The sequence below is a fragment of the Phasianus colchicus genome, chromosome 1 (assembly GCF_987193195.1).
Source record: "Phasianus colchicus chromosome 1, bPhaCol1.hap1.1, whole genome shotgun sequence".
NCBI lineage: Eukaryota > Metazoa > Chordata > Aves > Galliformes > Phasianidae > Phasianus > Phasianus colchicus.
This window is the reverse complement of record NC_143436.1, coordinates 108,708,734-108,730,421: the sequence shown is the minus strand read 5'-3', so window position 1 is coordinate 108,730,421 and position 21,688 is coordinate 108,708,734. Positions and strand designations below refer to the sequence as shown.

Genomic DNA, 21,688 nt, shown 5'->3' with positions numbered 1-21,688 from the left:
AAAAAAAAAGCTTAAGCAGAACAGGTTATAGCAAGCTTTTTTTCTTTCCTAATGGATTAACTGTGTAGGAAGAGATATATCAACACTGTTAATTACAGCAAAGATGCTTATGAAAATTAGTAATTTAAGTTTTTCTTAATATCATTGTAAAAGAAATACCAAAATGGTAAGATGCACACCAGATAGGAATCTACAGTAAGTCAGTTGTATTAAAATCATAGACTCAAGCACACTAGACTGTAGAAATATGTTTTGAATTTTGTAACAAATAAGATCAAAACAACCTTACATAACATATTCTATGTGCCATTAATTGACTTTTCTGACTGACAGAAAGGCACTTCTCTCATTAGAGTGGGAAAGTCTGAGAAAAACAGAAGACATCACAAGACTGTCATATTTAACTTGTCCTGACAGGGAAGTTGAAATGAATTAGGTTAGTCTGGCATACAGTGCTCAAATCAGAATAAATGTGCTCTGAAGAAATAATACGAAATATTCTTTGCATTTGAAATCACTTCTTACTTAAATTCTTAGAAACATCATGGTTCAAAGCCTTTGGTTTATTTTGGGTCTTTATATTACATTATCTTGCCCCATAACCAGTCCTATTTTTATGCTGCATGTAAAAGAAAGTAACTAAAAATGTTCTTAATCCAACTGTTGTTTAAACCAACACAATTGAAAACATTATGATTTTTTAGTAAAGTTTCAGGGTTTTATTTAAAAGTCTTTTAAAACACACAAGGATTTCCTCTGTTTCCAGTTGCATTGACTCATTCTTCTTGGTTAGCTAGCTATAAATAGTCTTCATATGAGCTTTGATGTGTCTCTTTGTTCAGTCAGATGTTTGCTCAGGCATTCTTGACAGTTCCTTTTAATTCCTTTCTTAATTTTTAATTATATATTTGGAAAGGCTAGTAATTTTTAGTTACTAGACTGAACTGGTTTCTTCCTCATCTTCTTCAGAGTCAGTGTCATCATTGTAGAAGTGAATTGTTGCTTGTACTGGAAAGTTAGCCAGAACCTTCTCTCCAATGTTATTAAGAAACTTTTGGCATTTGGATTTGGGCAAATAAAGTCTGATAAGAAAGCATATTGAAAGAGAAAAATTAAAACCATGAGACACTTTCCCAGCAAACCTAGCTTGGCTATTAAAATCTTTTTTTCTTTCTCTGAAGGCAGAAAAGTCCTGGGGCTCCTTCTCTTTTAAAATAAGAGTTGCTGACTAAAATGTACTATTAACTTCAAATTACCTCAGTTGCTTTGGGCATATTTTGTAATGTATTTATCTAAGGTCCCTCCATGATAAAGTGTTGACAGAGCAGTGATGTGTGCTTGAGATTTTTTGTTTTGTTTTAGCACACTACATGGAAGTGTCCTGTGTGACTGCAAGAAGGTTGAAGAACATTTTGTGATTCTGAAATTAAGATTAAGACACCAGATTAAGACTGGGGTGGGTTGCCTCTTGCACACAGGTTGATCTTCGGTCTTTTTTAATGTCTTCAGCTGGAAGAGATTTATTTCAAAATTACTTTTTTTTTTTTTTTTTTTTTTTTTAATCTTGAATGTGTATTTATTTACACTTTTTAGTGGAAAAACAGCAAAAATTTTTTGGTCTTTTTACATACGTTCATGAGTTTTGCATGCGTATGTGTGCACATCTATTTCTTCGACCCACTTTTGCCAGTTTTCAATTAATTTAAAATTTGCTTGTAAAAAAGAGGGATTTTCCATTAATTTTCCTCTTGTATTTAGAAGTCCACACCAGGAGTTTTTATATCATTAAGCCATACAGAATTTAAATGGGAGTGGAAAGACTTATAATTCCTCCAAGAATAGGAAAAGAATAGAGGAAAAGATTACCTGGAGCTCCATTTTTATTAAAGAGCAAATTTCAGCAGACTCAAGACAAATATATGTAACAAGTCATATGGCATTAGTATTTGCTCATGTTTATTATTTGGCATTTGTAAATTTGGAATAACAAGTAAGTTATTATATGTTATGATTATTATATATATATGCAGATACAATTTAGAGTAAGTAGGATGTTTTTTTAAGGTGAATTTTTTCTTATTTTCATTACTGGAGTATTCTTTCAGGTTCTGTTCAGCCTGGGCATCTTTTCCTGTGGGGGGATAAATATCTACAGAGTTTGGTGAGTTGTTAAAATGCACCATTACAAAGTGACACTCCAGAGACAAAGTAATACTTTTCCCTGAAATAAGTATTTTCTTTCAGGATATTTATTTCCCAGAATAGAGTGATAGTATTTAACTCACCTCACTGGATGTTGAAACCCCAGGGCTCCTTTTGATCTAAAATTTGTTAGTTGACCATCTGGTTGTGTCTGTAAAGAGACATGCTTATTATATAGAATAGGTTAAAAATGTAGATTTCACTCTTTTCTTCTACAAATAACTGTAAAATTATATGATTATGTTCCTTTCTTTGATGTTCTGAGTTTTTTTATTCCAACTAAACGTTTTTCAGATATTATTTGTGCCCATAGGCTGCCCATAGCTGTGCATTTAACAAACCATTTCAACATATATGTTGTATGAACCATAAAGCAATGAAGTACTGTACTGCTTAAGACTGTATAGAATATCTGTTTTTAGACTGGTGGTCTAGTAATGCCACCAAACAGGAGTTCAGAGACTGAAAGAAGAGGATTTTCAGTCAGTTTAAGAGACTGGGGGGTTTAAGGTATTACAAAATACACCTCTATCTTACTAACCAGCAGATGGGAGGTGAAATGTTCAAGTCTGAGCAAGCTTAGTTATAACTAGAGATCCCACAAGCGCATTAAGAGTCTGAACAGTTGAGTCAAGAGACAAGTGGCATCTGACATTTCTATTTACTGATTTTAAAAGCAAGCATTTTTGATAGAAAAAACTAGGCAGCAAAAATCAATTTCAAATTTCAATACAAAATTTGGCAAATACTAATTTCTTTCAAAATAAGTTCACAATAATAGTAAAAATCTGCAAATGTTAACATTACCAAATACTATTAAGACTGTAAACCTGAAAGCATCTCCCAAAGTTACTGAGTCCTATAACTTGGTCCTGTGAGCATATGTTTTCTACTATATCTTAAAAAAGACATCTATTACTATAGCATAAACTTGACTTTGAATAAATAGTAAAATTTTACCCTGTTCTGGTAGAACTGCTAGTGAAAGGAGGAAAAAACGAAGATGACTTATGCCATTGTCAGAGCAATTCATTTGTCTTTCTGAGGAAGTACGTTACAAAATGGGTATTTTGATGGGCCCCAAAAAACCTTGTGGTTACAGATCATGCAAGGGATCTTAGAATTTCCTCTGTACCTTTTATGTCGTCCCTTTTCTCCCATGTCTGCCCGTCTTGTAGCCAAAATGTTTTGTCTCAAGCCTGTTAGGTTGATGTTGGTTTTTAAGCAGAGACTCATTTACTTTTTTTCCACAGCACCTGGTAAAATGGACTCCTGATCTGGCTGAACATTATAAGTGTGATCGTAATATCTATGTTAAATAATAGACACCATATGCAATTTTTCTCCTTTCATACCTATGTTAAAATTAAAATAGTCTTTTTACCTTTATTGACCTGTTTTTCTACCATTTTCTGTTCAGAACACATATTTTTAAAAATCATATGCACTAATAGGTATTCACTAAATACAATGTAAGCATATATTTTTCAGGCTGAAATACAGCATTTCTGAAAAGCAGTTCTGGTAACGCCAATTAATTGCAAATCTAATTCAGTCAGAAACCTCAGTAATTTGCTGAAGAAGATGCCTCTTGTTTTCCACATTTGTGGGATGTACCTTTGCATTAGTGAGCATCTCCTGTGAGAATAGGACAACTCTCATCCTTAGCAAATTTACTGGGAAGGATGCTGTTTCACAGGTTTTCCCCATGGAGCATGCCAGGAGCATGGCACTCCAACAGATCTGTACAGCTTTAGCCTCCACCTTCGGGAGACAAAAAGTACATGATAAAAAAGGCATTACATGTATTAGAATGTGTTAGAAATTGTGAACGTTTTAAGATTTATGCTAAGGAAAGCTGTTCTCCTAACCTGCTGAGCCTTTGGGAAAAAAGTTGAAGATGTAGATGTGAATCTGATGCTGCAAAAACTCATTAGTGTGCTCAAAACTAAGTGCCAAAGCACCATTTCAGTACATTTTTTTTAAGTTTGCAGTGTTGGGACCAATGTTGAATGTGTTTATATCTCTCTTTAGTTTTATCCTCTTAACTAACAAATCTTCCTAAATGAATAAGTAAAAATAGTTATTAATTGGTGGGCCTTTCAGAGTAGGAGTTTGCCAGTAAGAGCTTTTAAGTTGATTTTTCTGTTGATTTTCTATCTGTTTTAGCTATAGCAACATCCCTCTCAAAAGTCTCAAAAACCAATCAATACAACTGTGCACCTGAATGTATTTTTTTGAATTTCTCCTCAAAATCATTTTCACTCAAAATCTTTTCTCCCCTATACAAAATCTCTCATACGAATTCAGTGTGGAAATTTCAAACAGAGAATATTCTTATATTTGTAAAGAAATAAAAACTGATGTTAAAGAAGTCTTAGTAAGTGGTGTTTTCTTCAGCTCTTATGAGCTGATAATGATTCTATATCTGATACAAAACTGGAGATACTCTTACACATTGCCATAATTGGAAACATTTGTCAGTGCTGAAGAAACTACTTTGAAATTGAAAAAGGAAATGATTAAAAGACCAAGCCTCGCTTGCTGTGTTCAGATAGCTTTCATTTCTGCACCTGTTTTCGATAAGGATTATTTTCTCCAGAATTTAATCTCACCATTTGTTGATTCTCTGTCATTTCACCATCCCTGGCTGTGGGCATCCAAGGCCTCCATAAAACAGGGCTGCTGAAAGATTAAGATAGAATAACATTCCCACGATTAATTCTCTGTGGTAATATCCATAGAATATCCATAAAATAGTTCTTTTTTTAGTGTCTGCTAGTGTCTTTTGAAAAAAAAAAAAAAGAAACACGACTTTTTATTTTTTTCTCAACACATTTTGATCACAAAATCATAGAACATTTCAAGTTGCAAAAGACTCATTTTGATTTGCTAAGTCTGATTTCTATGGCAATATTTGTCTGTCTTCTGTCTATGATCTCTTTAAACAAACTAGATAATCACTTGTACGTTTATAACTAAGGTAATATTTCCTTCTAAGATTTCACTGAAGTATTTTCTATTTATGTACCACTGTTGCAAAATGAAAAGTAACTCCATTTTCGGCACTGTGTCTAAGTAATGGTTACTTATGATCACTGTGTGCCTGATCATTTATTGATTAGACAATGTTAAAATATCGTGGGAGATTGGATCTAATTACCAGTTTTTTTATAGGGAAAAATTGAAAAGTTATATAACATGCAAAAACTAAATAAGTTTAAAAAAATACAAGTTATTGCAAGCTTACTGTTCATTATTATTCATATTATTGCTTTTATTTACAAATATATTCTGAAATACTTGACTAAAAAGGATAAAATATCAGAAAAACAAATAAAATGTCAGTCCCAAATTAAAAGTTTTCAGAAACTTATTTTGCCTGCTGTTTCTGAAGTTAAAAATTGTGTTTCATTTTCTGCACTAATATAGAATTATTACATTCAAATGGTACTTACAGTCTGAGCATCATAGCAGTCTTTAAAGTGACCATATTCGTGTTCTTTCTGGTGGAATCCATTTACTGCTAACTATGATATAGCTGGCAGTCTTATTTTAAAGGGGATACCTATGCTTAGAGACAGCTTTCCTTAAAGTGGATTCCTGTTTTAAGGAAATTCTATTTTTTTCAGTAATTCTTCTGGAGTTTGGAAAGGAACTCTGCTTGTCTCTGCCTTACCTCTCTGGCTGCTCTCTTGGATTGAGTGAGTGTTGCTGGGCATCTCTGGAGCACTGACAGATGTGATCCACTGTAGCCCGGAGCAAGAAATCTACAGCTGCACCCTCCATGGTTTTTGATGATCTAAAGCCTGCTGTTTCTGTGGCAGGCTGGCTGCTTGTCTTGGCCTCTCAGCCCCTCCTTTATCTTAACTCCCAAAGCATACTTACCTAAAACAAACATGGCCTCAGGTAAAAGGAAAGAACCATCCTTAATGAGTTTTCTTTTGACTCCTCCAAATAGTTCAAAGATGTTGTTCTCATTGGTCAGACTCCTGGTGAGAGCAATTATAGAGAAACAGACTATTTATTAAACTTAAGATAGCAAATCACATTGAATATTGTGTCCTTTATCCTTCTGTTGCCATTTTATACTCCTTGTATGACTTGGGAAAATGCATCAGAATCCAGTCTTAAAGAAGTGTAATGGAGACTTGAAGAGAATTTTAATTACAGAGTAAATTTTACAGAGAATGAAATCTTTTCCATCTTTTAACTATAAAACACAAAAGGATACCAAAAATCAGTGATGGTGAGAGGACGGGCCTAGTGCCTGCCTCAGACTCTGGGGATAGTCCTTTAATTTGTTTGCTATTTGATGGAAGGAGAAGAAATTTTATGCCAAGAAAGATTACTGCATCTATCAAGGAATAAGGGTTATCAATACCATTTCTTTGAGGCATGTTTTATTTCACAATATGCAATATGCTTTAAATCTACAAAGGCTGAGCACAAACTGTCTTGGTTCAAGCTTTCTACCCAGCTTGAACTAAGTTTCAGTACAAATTTTATTTGTACTGAAAATTACTATTTACCCATTGTATTGTACAAGAGCAATTTATTACTTGATAGGTAACATTATCTGTTTTCATTGTTAAAGTTCATTGCAACAGTTCACTTGTTTCCTTTATTTTGCAACTACTGCAGAGATGCAAGTGGATTGTAAGAACTTTTTGCTGAATTATTTTTCCTCTGGTACTGCTTTTGACAACAAAAAGAATAGATGGAGCAACCAAGTATAATTGCTTTATGCTGTCAACTTTCTTTCCAGAAAGAGAAAAATGATTTTGTTTACTGAACATGGAATATCCATTGATTATGGTATAATTAGGTCCCTTCTAGCTGATTGAGCTGGAGAAGCCATCAAAATGGTCATTTTGTGTGGACACTGAAAATTCTTTGTAGGAGACAGGTTTGTCTTACATAAGCCTTCATGGCTCCTTCTCAGGCTCTGATACAGCTGAAGGTAGCACACGTTCAGTCAGCGTGAAAGGCCAGGACTCACAAATGAAGACCACTGGATATGCTTTCTTGAAAGACTTCATTTTCCCCTGAAATGGTTCCGTATTAGAAGGCGTAACTTTGCACATGGGATTTTTGCTTCTAATAAAATATCCTTCTTCCATCAGGGAAGAGGTTATGTCATATTTGAAAGATACATTCTTGTACAGTTGCTATTAGCTACTCGGCTGATAAAAATAATAGCATCGCAGATGTACTTTTGGTTCTGAAGTAGTCTTGAGTAACATTTTATGTAATTTGATTTATTGAACTCCAGCTTTTGCATTAATTTTCTCCACTTTTGTAACAGCCATTCCTACTGTGACTACTAGATACAGTTTGAACTCAAAGATCAAATCCATTAAACACTCTTGTGGAAAGCGCTGAATATATGGATAGTCAACACCTACTCTGTCCTGTGTTTAAATGCTTTGTAGAATTTGTAAATCTATAACTAAGTAAAAAAGACACAAAGAAGAAAACATATGTACAGTCTCTATAAGTTTTAACATTTATGTATCAAAATCACTACAATTATTAGAATGAACGATGTGGTGAGTAATGTTCAAATAACAAATTGTATGTCAAATAGTAGCATGGTTACTAAGAAAAAAAATGGCAAACTTTATAAGTAACCTAAATTATAATTGACTATCTTGCTAAATTACTGTTTTAAATACACATATATAATTACATCAGCTTAGTTTTAGATCAAATTTAGCTTGATAGTCAAAAAGGAAGTGTTCATTACACAACTGATGCATACAGTCCCAATCTAGCAATCAGATCCATATGTGAGGATAATTGATTTATAGCTCTAGACAGAACCTGCCAACAAGGATATTAGCGCAGAACTGAAGCCTGAGCTACTAAAATATAGCTCTCTGAAAGATACAAAGTTACATCAAATAAGTCTGTTGATAAAGCCCTGCAAGACCAAGTGTGCTACAAAATTAAAAAAAAAAAAATACTTTTGTCAATGAAACTATAATGTTATCTAATGTAACTTTTGGTAACATTGTAGAAAAATAGAAGTTAATATTTTGCTTGCTGGACAAAAAGCTGGACATGAGACAGCAGTGTGAGCTGCCCAGAAGGCCAAGAGTATCCTGGAATACACCAAAAGAGGGGTAGGCAGAAGGGAGAGGGAGGTGATCATCCCCCTCTGCTCTGCCCTAATGAGGCCCCATCTTGAGTAGTCTAGGCTGGGGCCTCCCAGCAAGAAGGATGGGGAGCTGTTGGAGCAGATCCAAAGGAGGGCACAAAGATGAACAGAGGGCTGAAGCACCTCTCCTGTGAAGGCAGGTTGAGGGAGCTGGGCTTGTTTTGTCTGGAGAAGGGTCTCAGCAGGGAGATCTCATTGCGGCCTTCCCAGTACTTGAAGGGAGCTTATAAACAGGAAGGAGACTGACTTTTTACATGATCTGATAGTGATAGGACAAGGAGGAATGGCTTTAAACTAAAAGGGGGAAATTTAAGTTAGATGTTAGGAGGAAATTTTTTCTCCAGCAGCCAGTGAGGCACTGGCACAGCTGCCCAGAGAAGCTGTGGTGCCCCATTCCTGGAGGCACTCAAGGCCAGGTTGGATGGGGCCCTGGGCAGCTGAGCTGGTGGGGGGCAGCCCTGCAGGGGCTGGGGTGGGTGGGCTTTGGGCTCCCCTCCAACTTAAGCCCTATCACTACACTACCTTATAAAGTTCCTCCCTGGATTTCCTGTAGGCCTCCTTTAGATACTGAAAGGAACAACTGTATCTTGAAATATACTTAATTTCAGTATGAGGAGCTGTATTTGGCAAAGGAAAGAAAATACCAATACTGTTACTTATATCTTTTTCCCAGAAGAAGGGATTATTTTTCACACTTCTAATACTTCCAGAGAGTAACTTTGGCAGATTTGGTCTGATTTTAAGGGAATTAAGTATAGTGTATCAGGAGAGAAATGGACCATAAGATAATTATTTTGTGTTTTTATTTTGGGGGAAACTCGTTTTACTCAGTTATTATTACTATTATTATTTTTTTAATGAAAGCACATATGCATTTGCAAGGATAAATAATATGCAAAATGAATACTATCAGGAGACAGGATAACTCTACAGCATTTACAGATTTAAATATTAGCTGGTGTTAAACAACATATCATAACAACATTTGGAGGCATTAATAGCATACAAAGCTCCTCAAAAATGAATTGAAAGTCATTCACGAAGCACCTCAGAGCTATTTTCATAATATTCATTTTAAAGTAGGGAAAAAAAAAAAAAAAAAATAAGGCTCCTTAACATTTATGTTCCATGGCAGTGCAGGCTCCCTGTTCTGAGTCATATGGGAGAGCCTAGATGGACTTAACCCCTCTAGACTGAAGCTGGTCTTTCTGTCCTATTTGGAAGAGGTTATTTTCTGCTCATCTGTAGGCAGAAATTTGAAATTTAGCTTATTCCCTTTATTCAGAGTTTACCTCATTTTCTTTGTAAACCATTTCATGTCTCTGTGTGTCTGTTTTCTACACCTTGCAACATCTTTCTGTGAGCTGCACTCTGTGAAAGGGTAGATAACAGCAGGACAAGAGGAAATGGTTTTAAATTGAGTGAGAGAAGATTTAGGTTGGATGTCAGGGAGAAGTTCTTTACTATTAGAGTGGTGAGGTGCTGGCACAGGCTGCCCAGAGAGGTTGTGAATGCCCCATCCCTGGAGGTGTTCAAGACTAGGTTGGATGGGGCCCAGGGCAGCCTGGTCTAGTATTAGATGTGGAGGTTGGTGGCCCTGCCTGTGGGAGGGGGGTTGGAGATTCATGATCCTTGAGGTCCCTTCCATCCTGGGCCTTCTGTGATTCTGTGTGAAAAAAATGCAAGTGTTCCGTTGAGTCTGAGAGCTAATATTACTCACTGTTCCTTTTCAAGGCTTCCTTCCACCCTCCTTTATGGGGAAACTGATTGACATGCTTATTTTAAGATATCTATTTTAGTAAATATCCTAGTGTGTACTTGGCCTTGATTTCATAACAATACAGAAATGTTTCCTAATATAAAATACTTAACATTTTAAACAGAGCTTTTCACTATTAAGTCTAAGCTACACTATGGTCAAAATCTGAATACTGACAGCAACTTTATGGGTTGAAATTATTCTCATTGAGAATATTCCAACATTTCACTGTCTTAAAATAGTGACTGCCTGTATATTTTTCTGCTGTAGATTCCCTTGCAAAATGAATTTTTGATTCAATTTTCTCAGGTACTCATGAACTTCTCCTGAGTAAAGGAACCCCCAAAAATAGAGAAATAAATAAAAATCTAGTTGACCGCATTCAATGCTGTCATTGAATACAGCAGGATTAAACAAAGTATGTTGCTCATCGTGCAAAGGTTATATAAACAAACAGTTATGTTTTGCAGTGTGCTCTGAAGGTCAGCAATGTGGGTGCTAGTGAACGATTACAGAGAAAGTGAATTCCAAGGCTAAGAGCTTTCTTTTGAGGCTGTGTATACTTTGCTTGTTTTCCTTCTTTTGATGTGCCTGTGTAAGTATTTTGACTTCCTCTGTAAGATAAAGCCACATAAAGAAACAGTGTATAATGGAAAATTATGACCACTAGAGACTTTGTTGCCCTGTCTATAGAATATATATAGGGAATATAGCAGCAGAGCCACCACCCTGATACTTTTTCGGCTTGATATGAAGGGAGGGAGCTGTTTAAATTGTTTGATCATTCAACTGAAACTGTTAACTGTTTCAGACATGCCCTGTGGAAACCAAAATTATGTCAGAGAATTCTGCCATTTTGGATAAGCTTTCACTGTGGGTGCAGATTCAAAAAAAGAAAAAAGTTGTCATGGTACTATAGTTCTTGTGGTGTTTTTGATGTTTCTTTCTTTCTTTCTTTCTTTCTTTCTTTTTTTTTTTTTTTTTTTTTTTTTTTTTTTCCCCATGCCAAAATGCACAGGTCCAGTGTGTTCCTTGTTTATCTAAAATGTCACTGTGATGTTGACAGCTACCCATTTAGAACACTGTGATTTTAGAATAGCTATTTTAGTAAATTTCTTAGTGCATACCAGGCCTTGAGTTCAGAATAGTAAAAAAGAATGTAGCTTTGTGTTCTGTTCAGGAAATGTTTGTTACGTATCATCCAGCTGCATTCACATTGGTGCCATTATTTCTTCTAGCCTTTTTGCATTTTCTTCTCTTTTTCCCCTCTCTCTTTTCAATCATGCACTGAATGCCCACTGGGATCAAGCTGATCATAGAATCACAGAACATGCTGAGTTGGAAGGGACTTGTAAGGATAAATGACTCCAAATCCTGACTCTGAATATCAGCACACAAAAATCATGTAATATGTCTAAGAGCATTGTCCAGACACTTCTTTAACTCTGGCAAGTGCCATGCCCACAGCCCTGTGCAGCCCGTTCCATGTCCACCGACCTCTGGTGCAGATCCTTTCCTTGACCCCCATCTGCCCTCCCCTGACACAGCTCCATGCCGTTCCCTCAGGCCTTGTCGCTGTCACACAGAGCAGAGCTCAGCGCTGCCCCTCCGCTCCCTGTGAGGAGCTGCAGCCGCCATCAGGCCTCCCCTCAGCTCCTCTGCTCTGCGCTGAGCACAGCGAGGGGTCTCAGCCGCTCCTCATACATTTTTCCCTCTACCTTCACCATCTCAATAACTTTCATGCAAGTGCCAGACGAGCAGCAGATACCCTGTGCAAGATGTTTTGGCTTCCTGTGTAGTGGCAAGCTGTGTCTGTAGCACACAACACATGCACATTGTATCATTTTATTCGCCATCACACTCTTCATCAATTCAACGTCAGGCCCCTTGGGATAGTGATTTCATGTTTCTCATTTGGTGACCTAGTCAAATCAAATGAAAACAAGTGTGTCATCTTGTTGCTGCTGTGCCCTGTCCTGTTGCACAGATGGGACCTGAGGTCCATCGCTCCACCTCCTGTGTTTGTGATTGAGAGATGCTGCTCCCAGAAGGTGCAGCAGGCACTGAAATTAGCTCAGGTGGCAAAGTGGAGTCATTTCTGTGGAAAATGAGAATAACTCCTTGTTTCTGTATGGAAGAAAAAAAAAAAAAAAGTAACAGATACTTACACTTAGCTGATCTGCCAGCTGCACTTTTGTACAACCCATCCCATGCAGCTGATGGGATAAGAAACAGGTTTGTATAGCAGAAACACAAGCCTAGTCCTGCGATTTGCAGCCTTATCACAGATAGGAACATGAGACATGCAGGGCTGCATAGCAGAGCTCATAACCTGCAATGCTACACTGCTAAGTAGAACCACAGAATCACAGAATCTTCAGTTCTTTACTATGAGAGTGGTGAGGTGCTGGAACAGGCTGCCCAGAGAGGTTGTGGATGCTCTGTCCCTGGAGGTGTTCAAGGCCAGATTGGATGGGGCCCTGGGCAGCCTGATCTACTATTAAATGTGGAGGCTGGTGGCCCTGCATGTGGCAGGGGGGTTGGAGATTCTTGATCCTTGAGGTCCCTTCCAACCCTCGCTATTCTGTGATTCTGTGAATCACAGAGTGGCATGGGTCAGAAGAGACCTCAAGGATATATATATTTTTTTAATTGATTTTTTTTTTCTCTTGCCACGTTGACCCAAGCACAACCTCGCACGCTCTGTGGCATCAAACACCACAACACCACTCCCGCCCAACAGCACGCGCAAGCAGAGGCGGGACGCCTCAGGCGGTCTCGAGGACGAACCGCTATAGCCCCGCTCACGCCTCCCGCCGCCGGCAACCAATCAGATCGGCCGACGGCTCGCCCAGCGGGAGCGGTTCGGAGGGAGAGCAAGACGGTCGGCGGGCGGGGTCTGAGGCGGGGCGGGAGGCGGGGCGGAGGCTCCGCTCGGCGCTCGCCGGCCGCTGGAGGCGGGGCTGGGCGGGGGGACGCCCGCCATGCTGATCACGCTCTGCTACCTCTACCTATGGGCGCGTTGGGGGCCTCGCTCGGCCGCGCTCATCCGCCGCACCGTGCGCCGCCTCCACCGCTCCCGTTGCTCCTTCACCTTCTGCTGCTCCGCCGGCCCTGCGGCGCCTCCGGCTCATCCGCCGCCGCCCGAGGAGCGAGTCTGCCTCAGGATAGGAAACAAAGTCTTCTTCACGGACGAGACGCAGGTACGTGCGAGGGAGGGAGAAGCGAGGGACGGCGGCCTCCTCCGTTACCGTGATCCCGAGGGAGGGGGCGAGTGTCCGCTCCACGGGCTGTGCCGCGCTGTCCTCGCCCGTCAGTGGACGAGCCTCACCAGTACGGCTTTTGTTATGGAAAACTGCCTGCTTCTCTGGGCACGAGACGTTACATCGGGTGAGGAAGACGTGATGCGAAAAACGCCATCGCGTTTGTGCAGAAAGGGCAGCGGTGGAAGAGAAGCACGCAGTACCTGGAGGAGTTCCGCTCAGTTTCAGTTTTACTTTAGGATACGGTAAGCTTGCTGCCAGCCTTGCAGGTTCAGAAATGGAACTCCTCGGGCACCGCTCCTCCCTGTGCGGGTCACCTGATTTATTTGAATTAAGATTGGGCTTATCTGTAACTAAATGCCAGAGTAAGGCTGAGGGCAGGCATCATCTTGATCCCCCCCCCCCCCTTTTTTTTCTTTTCTTTTTTTTTTTTGTTGCGATTTTCAGAATTGTTTGTGGAAGTAATTATTATACATTTTACATAAATGAGCATGAAATCATAGAATGGCCAGGGCTTGAAAAGGACCACGGTGATCATTTAGTTTCAACCCCCTGCCACGCACAGGGCTGCCAACCACAATGTATTTATGATATGTGTTGTTGGCTAAGGCTTTTCCAGAAGCAGGAAAGCTGATTTTTGGGTGGCCCTGTGTGGAGCCCAGAGTTGCACTTAATGACCCTTGCGGCTTCATTCCAACTCGAGACCATTCTATGAAGTTAAGGTATCCAAAAGGCTGGTTTCAGTGCAGTGCAAGCAGTGGTGCAAATGGAATGGATTCAAAAGTAGTTTCTTGCAATCCAATGATTGGACTATTTCATACTTAGAAGAGATGGTGGCAGCATCTCTCACAGGGCAGTTAAGCAGTTGTTAAGTCCTTGAAAACAAAATCAAGTGTTTTTTCCATGTCTTCAGAGAAGTTCTATGTAAATGGCAGAGTCCTGTGCTGTAGTGAACATAAAGAGCAGAGTTCTGTGTGAACATTGGAAAGTTCTGTGTAAATGCAAACTATGAAATCATATTTCAACAAGTCCGTGCTTTCTTTGCTCCACTTCTGCTCGTGTCTAAAATAGCTTCTCCCCAGTCCTTGCATACTAAGCACATTTCTTTTTGTCTGCTATGCTCTGAATGCAGACCGACTTCATAAGCTTGTCAGTTTCTGTTTGTGCGACTTAGGAAACTCTCAAGGGAATTGCATTTTGGCTTGATGTTTGACATAAAGTCAATGCTCTTATTCACAGTGTATTTGCCTCTTAGAAAAGTGCATTGGAAGTTATGAGCTGTATTTGCTGGACTGCCTGTGCAAAAGGCCTGCCACCCTACACCCTGTTCCTGTGACACATGAGGGCTCTGACTTAACTGTACTACAGGCAGAGGCAGCATCGCTGTGGAATGCTGCATCATCCATTGAACACTGGAGAAAAAAAAAAGACGACTATCATGCTTTTGGCCTCTAGAAAGCTAACTAAGCTACACTGGTTTCTAAATAGCAACCTAACAAATGTCTTTCTTCCCCCCCAATTAATCAAACTAAAAGTCTAAGGTAATACAAAGCTTCAATAGTTTGGCTCACTTTTCTGAGCATAGAAGCTGCAAAAATAAACATTGCTACCCAACTAGGAAAGCTGGTTGGATGGCAAGCTAACCAGATTGTCCTCTTGAAGTTTAGTTATACAAAGAAGTCTTAATACTGCAGTGTTTCCATTTACATGTGGAATCATGTCTATGTGTAATATATCTATGGAAATTTTCTCATGCTTCTACATGGAGTTACCAAAGGAACACAAAGTGTGTGTTTCTAGTACAACTGTACTAAAATAGCTATCTCTTTTACTATTTACAGCTTTTAAAATATAGTGGGAAAAATAATGTCAGTACAATACTGTGCAATTAACAAACGTACAGCTAGAAGAGTGGCATGGTTAGGATGGTATTTTACAGGTTTATAGTTGGAAAGCTTATTGTGGTGGAAAGAGACAATAAAAAATGAAATGCTCATCCACGTCTTCAACTCACAGTATAAAACTCCCAAAAGAGGAATCTCTAGAGAGAGATGCTTCCCTAGTGGCAGTCAGCCCTTAAATGGGGTGTAGGAGAGGTGCTGCCAGGCTCCACCCCTTCTGGGCACACAGGTGAATTGCCTTCACCTGTACTCCCAGAGCTGACTCAGTGCTTGCCTCAGGTGAAGTTCAGGCTGTGACTCAGCAGTTCCCATACACATATCTACATTTTGTACTAATTTTTAGGAGACTGTACACCTCCACAAAAATAAAACTATCTGTACATAACTGGCTTTACAAAAGAATTCCTAGAACTATAAGTTAGCTATCCTGAATAGTAGACACATGTAATATACAGTCCTTGGGTCATTTGTGGCTCATAGGCTGATGGGTCTTTTGGCAGATGGATGTAGAGACAATGTGTACTACTTAGCTGTGGGACTGTGTTTCCCGGAGAACTGTTACCTAACTTGCCATCTGAATGCTAGCCAGATAATGGCACTGTGCTGACTGAGTGTATGTGCTGTGTTATGACTGCCTTCTTGGTTTCTACGAAAGCTCAAGCAGTGCTCTTCCTCCATCAGGAACTAGCACTGAGGTGGAAGAAGGAGGCAGGGCGGCCTGCAGTATGAGTGAGAGAGGAGGACTGGATTGAATGAAACATACTGCCAATGGCAGAGTCCAGTGGCAAGTGGCCCAAGAAGGTCTCAGTGCCAGTAGCACAGCTGTCTTCAGTGGCTCACTCAGCTGCATGCTTCTACTGTAAAGTTGAATGCTGGAATCTGAGTTGTCTTGAAAGCTGATCCATTTTTATAGGTGATCCATTTTTATTTTACTTTTAGTATGTCCCTTCTTTATGGTTCGGGATGATTTCCCTTTTTTGCTTATGGGAAGTTCTCTTCCTTGTGAAATTGCAGAGAGTGTTCATGTAAAGCTGAAAAGTTAGATTTGAATTTGGTCTGGGGAAAATTAAAAAAAGAATTATTAAATCAGATGTTCCATTTAGAGACTTTTCCTTTCCTGTTTCTTTCAGCTCCTCGATGATTTAAACAGATGGAGTCTACTTCTCATTTCTCCTTTTATTTATCCTGATAAGTTACTAGAAACGGAACATATAGCTTTTGTGACAGAAAGTGTTTCAGCTCAGGCAGATAACTTGCAGAAATTACGTGTGTCTTCAAAAGAGGTAAGCACTTCTCTTTGTTTCGTGTAAAGAAAGTAGTAGTGCAAAGTCTAGCATCTATATGGACATAGAATTAAGCGTAACTCTAAATGCTTGAAGGAATAAATCAATCACAGATTTTGTACATTTATAATGTTATTGGGAATAAAAATGTAATCTAGTCATTAAACGATCACTTTTAATACTCACATTCTGTTTTCTACTTCAAATAAATGTATCAACATTTGATATTAAATACATTTTGATAATTTTTTCAAAGTCTACTGAAGTGAGACCAAAGTCAAATTCTTAATTTCTTTGCTTTTCTATAAAATGCAGTTGGGAAATGGCAATGCTTCTTGTTTGAAATTTACAAATAATGTTTGACCTGTAATTCATAATACTGAAAAATGTTGATGAGTTACAGACTGGACTTCATTGCTCACTGATGCAAGGACAGAAGAGGTAGAAAGCCATGCATGCATCTTTGGGTAGACAGTAGTAAAACATTGGGTCTGATTGCTGGAATAACATAAAATTGACAGAGTCCTCCACTAAATAGCCTATGCCACAAGCTAGGACCACTATCTGGAGGGGACTAATTAGGTGTCCTCCTGAATTGCCCCTACTTAGCACTCCACAGAATCATCTGTCATCCTTACTTTCTGGCATCTGGTTACCAGGTCCTTTTAGTTGTTAAAGATGCTGTCACATCTGTAAGTAATTGTGGTTCATCAGTTCCCTTGGATGAGGAGCATACATTTTCCAAGCAACTTGTTCTGAGACATGATCTGGGAGTCCTCTGCTGTAGTGAACACACAGAGCAGTGTCTGGTGACTTACCTATCCTGGTAAGAATGCAGGAACAGAAGGACAGACTGTGAATGGAAATGATTCTGGATGTCTGCAACCTGATTTTAGTACCCTCTGTAGTCCTTTGAATTAAGAACAAAGCATACTAATGGAATTGTAGAATCACAGAATGGCCTGGGTTAAAAAGGACCGGGTTGAAAATGATCACCTAGTTTCAACCACCCTGCTATGTGCAGGGTCGCCAGCCACCAGACCAGGCTGCCCAGAGCCACATCCAGCCTGGCCTTGAATGCCTCCAGGGATGGGGCATCCACAGCCTCCTTGGGCAACCTGTTCCAGTGCGTCACCACCCTCTGCGTGAAAAACTTCCTCCTCTTATCTAACCTAAACCTCCCCTGTCTCAGTTTAAAACCATTTCCCCTTTGCCTATCCACCCTCATAAGCAGCTGTTCCCCCTCCTGTTTATATGCTCCCTTCAAGTATTGGAAAGCCACAATGAGGTCTCCTCAGAGTCTTCTCTTCAAGCTAAACAAGCCTGGTTCCCCCAACCTTTCATGATAGGAGAGGTGCTCCAGCCCTCTGACATTTCAGTGGTCCTCTTCTGGTCCCGTTCCAAGAGTTCCATGTCCTTCTTATGCTGGGAGCTCCAGGCCTGGACACAGTACTCCAGATGGGGCCTCACAAGAGCTGAATAGAGGGAGACAATCACCTCCCTCTCCCTGCTTGCCACCCCTCTTTTAATGCAGCCCAGAACATAGCTGGCCTTCTGGTCTGCAGGTGCACACTGCTGGCTCATGTCCAGCTTCTCATTTACCGGGACCTCCAAGCCCTTCTCCGCAGGACTGCTCTCAAGAGGTACTTCTTACATGGAACATCTTAGTCTTTGCTTTCTAGAGGAATGATATCCAGGTGAGGTGCTGCACCAGGCAAAATCATTATCTCCATGAAGGCCAGACTATGGGGACTGGAGGTACTAGAAGTTTGTTCTGAACTGAAACCTTTCTTGCTGAAGCCTATTGACCCTCGTCCCAGCTGGCCTCATAGCAGTAGCCACGCCAGCTGTTTTGTAGATGGCTTTTTTTTTCTTTTTTTTTTTTTTGTCTTTGATGTGAGTCAGTGGAAGCCATCCAGGTGGGTTCTGCTTGTAGGAAATAAATTAGATTGGATACCTGTTGTTTTGCTTCTACCTTGTCTCATTGTGCAGCTGGAGAGTACTGGCCCATCTCAGGCAGAAGGCTAAGGGAAATTTATAACACAGGTCCACAAAAGAAACATCTGGATTGAAGCACTGATTTGCTGCTCTATTGAGGCTTTTTATTAGGCAGAATTGTGGGTTGTTGTTTTGTGTGTGTGTGTTTTAATGTTGTTGATTTGTTTGTTTGCATTTTCTTTCGAATGAAAAAAAGTTGCATTCTTCTACAGACATTAACAATTAATTTATCAAACTGAAAAATACTGAAACTTAAGTGGAAAAGGACTGATGTTTTATTTTGTTTATTTATTATTCTGTGTAAGTGTCACTTCACCAGAAGTGCTTTTGGCTGCTATCTCTGGCAGCTAACTTTCAACATAGATAGGGACTGTAAGAATAGATTACTCCTGTGGCCTACAAGAATGTCTTGACAGAAAGATGTTCTTTGAATAGCTGTCAGTGATCTGTCACTGGTTTCAGCTGAAACTGAGTTGGATGCATAAAGCAGGACTATGAATAATTTCTCATCTCTTAGTAAGAGCTAGCCTTTTGTTCTGTTTTATGACAGAATTTCGATGAGGATTTCTAGTCATAGCAGGAGAGCTTGGCTGGTTTGAAACAATTCTCTTAGGGATTTTGTTCTGTTCTGGGTTGTTGTGTTAGCAGAATTTCAGGTCATATGTCTTGGCAGTAGCCTAACTTTGAGAGGTTCTTTTGTTTATTCACTTCATTCATACTGGACAGCAGTAACTAATTTTTACTTATTAGTATGCCTAATGTTCTACTTGGTGCCATGAAGAAAAGGAAAAAGTATCAGTATATTCTCACAGTTTACAGGTGATGTGGATATTAGTAGCTTGTGTGTGTTCTCTGGGTAAGAAAGGGTGTCTTAAAAATGTTTTAACTCTTAACTTCCACCATAGGGAATAACGCAGAGTTACACGATGAGGAGAGCGGCTGTGGAAGAGTTGGCTTGAAAGGCATGCGGAGAAGGAGAAGAGATTAAGGTTTTTGTAGACACGAAAGCAGTGTACTCTAAGAATTCTTAGGTACCCTGAGTGTCTAAGACTGGTTGCCCTCTTGTTGAATTTCTGGGCAAAGTGACATGGCAGCAGCACAGCACTTGAAGAAAGAGCTGATCAGGAATAGTGGGTGATATGTGTATGTTTGGGTTTAACAAACCTTCTCTGAGAGGAGAAGCCCAAGTGTTCCCCATTATGCTTTTCTAGGGACCAGAATTCTTGATGTACCAAGCAACTTAAACCTTGTGTACTTACTTAATGCTTCTGATAAAATAGTTATGTTACTTTTGACACTTGAATTTGCCAGTTGTGCTGGTTTGCTTTCGTAACATCCCTGTGGCTCTGCCTGTTGTTGTGATGTTTTTCCATACCAGAATCTTTAGAGAAGGCAGTTCTCTGCAGTTGATCTTGCAAAAACATAATACTGTTGGTATATTTTATATTTTTCTGTAGCCTTTTCAAGCTGAAAAACATTCATGTGGTTTATTCTTAGATTGTGAAGTGGTCTGACTATTGTTCACCGTTGGCCTATAAACCTGGGGAACCATATAAGTTAATTGCTGAAGCAAGTGTAGATAATTTCAGTAACCTTGGAATAGCATTCATGGAAGACAGGCTTCAAATGGATAACGGAATGGTTCCATGCAAGATTGTTTGTGAGTATTTTCACATATTTGTTTTTAATGATAAAACGTGTTTTAGAGCTGTGTATATGATCTTAATATCTACATAAATAAGCATTTGGTCTTATGGCGGTGGAGATGGATTCAATCAGTTTTTGCATATTTTGACTTGTAGTATGGAGTATGTAGTATTGCTCTGAAAGTATTGCCTCCTACTTACTTCCATGGAAACTACAACAGATAAAAACAGCACAATAACACTATTTGATAGAGCAAATTCTCAGCTACAAAACATTATTTCTCAACACATCACCATTATCTATACATTTTCATCAGTGATGAACAAAAGCCTGCATTACATGCTCATAAAAACTTGCTCCAGCGGAGATGACCTGTTGTTCTTGCCACTTCTGAAACGCTCCACCAACCCCTCACTGTGCTTGCATCCACTGTTTGGTCTCCATCAACATTCAGAAAGCATCAGTGAATGTCAGTGGGTACCATTTTTTTCCACACGGAGGAACTGTCATGGCAACAAAATGTAATGGAATATTGGTTGGAAGGTTCAAGCTCTACTGCCACACAACCAATATCCAACTCTGACATTGTGTGCCAACATAATAAAATAGGAGACATTACTTTAGGAGTGGTCCTTGTATTTCTGTGGTTCAGAAATTGAAAGAAATAAGTTACTGTATGAAGAATAATTCTTCTCTCCTCTTTCTCAGTTAGTTGGCTCCACAAGTTTTGCTCATAGTGGTATCTTTGCCCTTCTTTTTTTCATTTGTGCTTAGCAGGAAATTTTTATGTTTGCATTTCTGTTCTTTTTAGGGAAAGGAATTCACATTTGCTATTTGTTTTTTCTTTGGATTTTTAGCTCCTATGTATTGCCTATAGCTGATTATGTCTCCCTTTCTGCAGATTGGAAGCAGTTCAGATGTATCTGTTCCTTCTTTTTTTTTTTTTTAACTTATGCAAAGCTTCTATTTTACTGCCTTTGACAGTGCCAGAGACATGGTTCAGCATTTCCATCTTACCCAATATCATGACTTTAATAGCTTATTTCAAAACCTATTCACAACCTATTTCAAAATAGCAGTTTTCCACTCTGCCCTCCTTAACAGATCAGCATTTTTCCAAAAGTATTTCCCTTGCTTTATTTTGTCCATTTTTTTTTAGTCATGTACAAAAACTGACAAACTGATACTTTTATGAGAACTTCTTTACCTTCTTCTTATTCACTGTTGTTCTGTTAAGAGCACGTTTGAATTGCATATGGTAGTTGTCAGGTTTTGTTTTTCTCCATATACTTGTGCACTGCTTATGAGTGTAAGTGGGTTTTTTAAATGTTCCCTGTGAATAACAAGTGTTACACTCTCATCCATGCTTCCCTGAAACAAATAGTCATTACAGTCAATGATTTGTTCTATGAGTATAAATTTATTCTATTCAAGGGAGTGGTTTTGATGTGTCAAACAGATAAAATTTGTAG

At 39.2% G+C, this 21,688-nt stretch overlaps 2 protein-coding genes across 3 annotated transcripts in view; one reads left to right on the top strand and one right to left on the bottom strand.

Moving 5' to 3' along the window:
* Positions 1–674: 674 nt before the first annotated feature.
* On the bottom strand, positions 675–12,959 carry RIPPLY3 (ripply transcriptional repressor 3). 2 transcript variants are annotated; one of them, XM_090122489.1, is made up of 6 exons: positions 12,293–12,959; positions 6,091–6,194; positions 4,818–4,887; positions 3,820–3,966; positions 2,286–2,353; positions 675–1,082 (listed from the first exon to the last, which is right to left on the bottom strand). In XM_090122489.1, exons 3-6 carry the CDS (start codon positions 4,860–4,862, stop codon positions 935–937), a joined length of 408 nt encoding a protein of 135 aa, XP_089978615.1. In that variant the 5' UTR covers positions 4,863–4,887; positions 6,091–6,194; positions 12,293–12,959; the 3' UTR covers positions 675–934. The 2 variants fall into 2 exon arrangements, with proteins under 2 accessions (XP_089978615.1, XP_089978619.1); XM_090122493.1 differs by lacking the exon at positions 12,293–12,959 and having other exon boundaries at positions 6,091–6,403.
* Positions 12,960–13,061: 102 nt separating this feature from the next.
* Positions 13,062–21,688, top strand: part of HLCS (holocarboxylase synthetase) — a 115,704-nt gene continuing 107,077 nt past the window's right edge. The window contains exons 1-3 of the mRNA XM_031612662.2: positions 13,062–13,327; positions 16,419–16,571; positions 20,067–20,229. Coding sequence (XP_031468522.2) covers positions 13,109–13,327; positions 16,419–16,571; positions 20,067–20,229 — 535 coding nt within the window. The 5' untranslated portion in view covers positions 13,062–13,108. The remainder of the gene's footprint in view (positions 13,328–16,418; positions 16,572–20,066; positions 20,230–21,688) is intronic.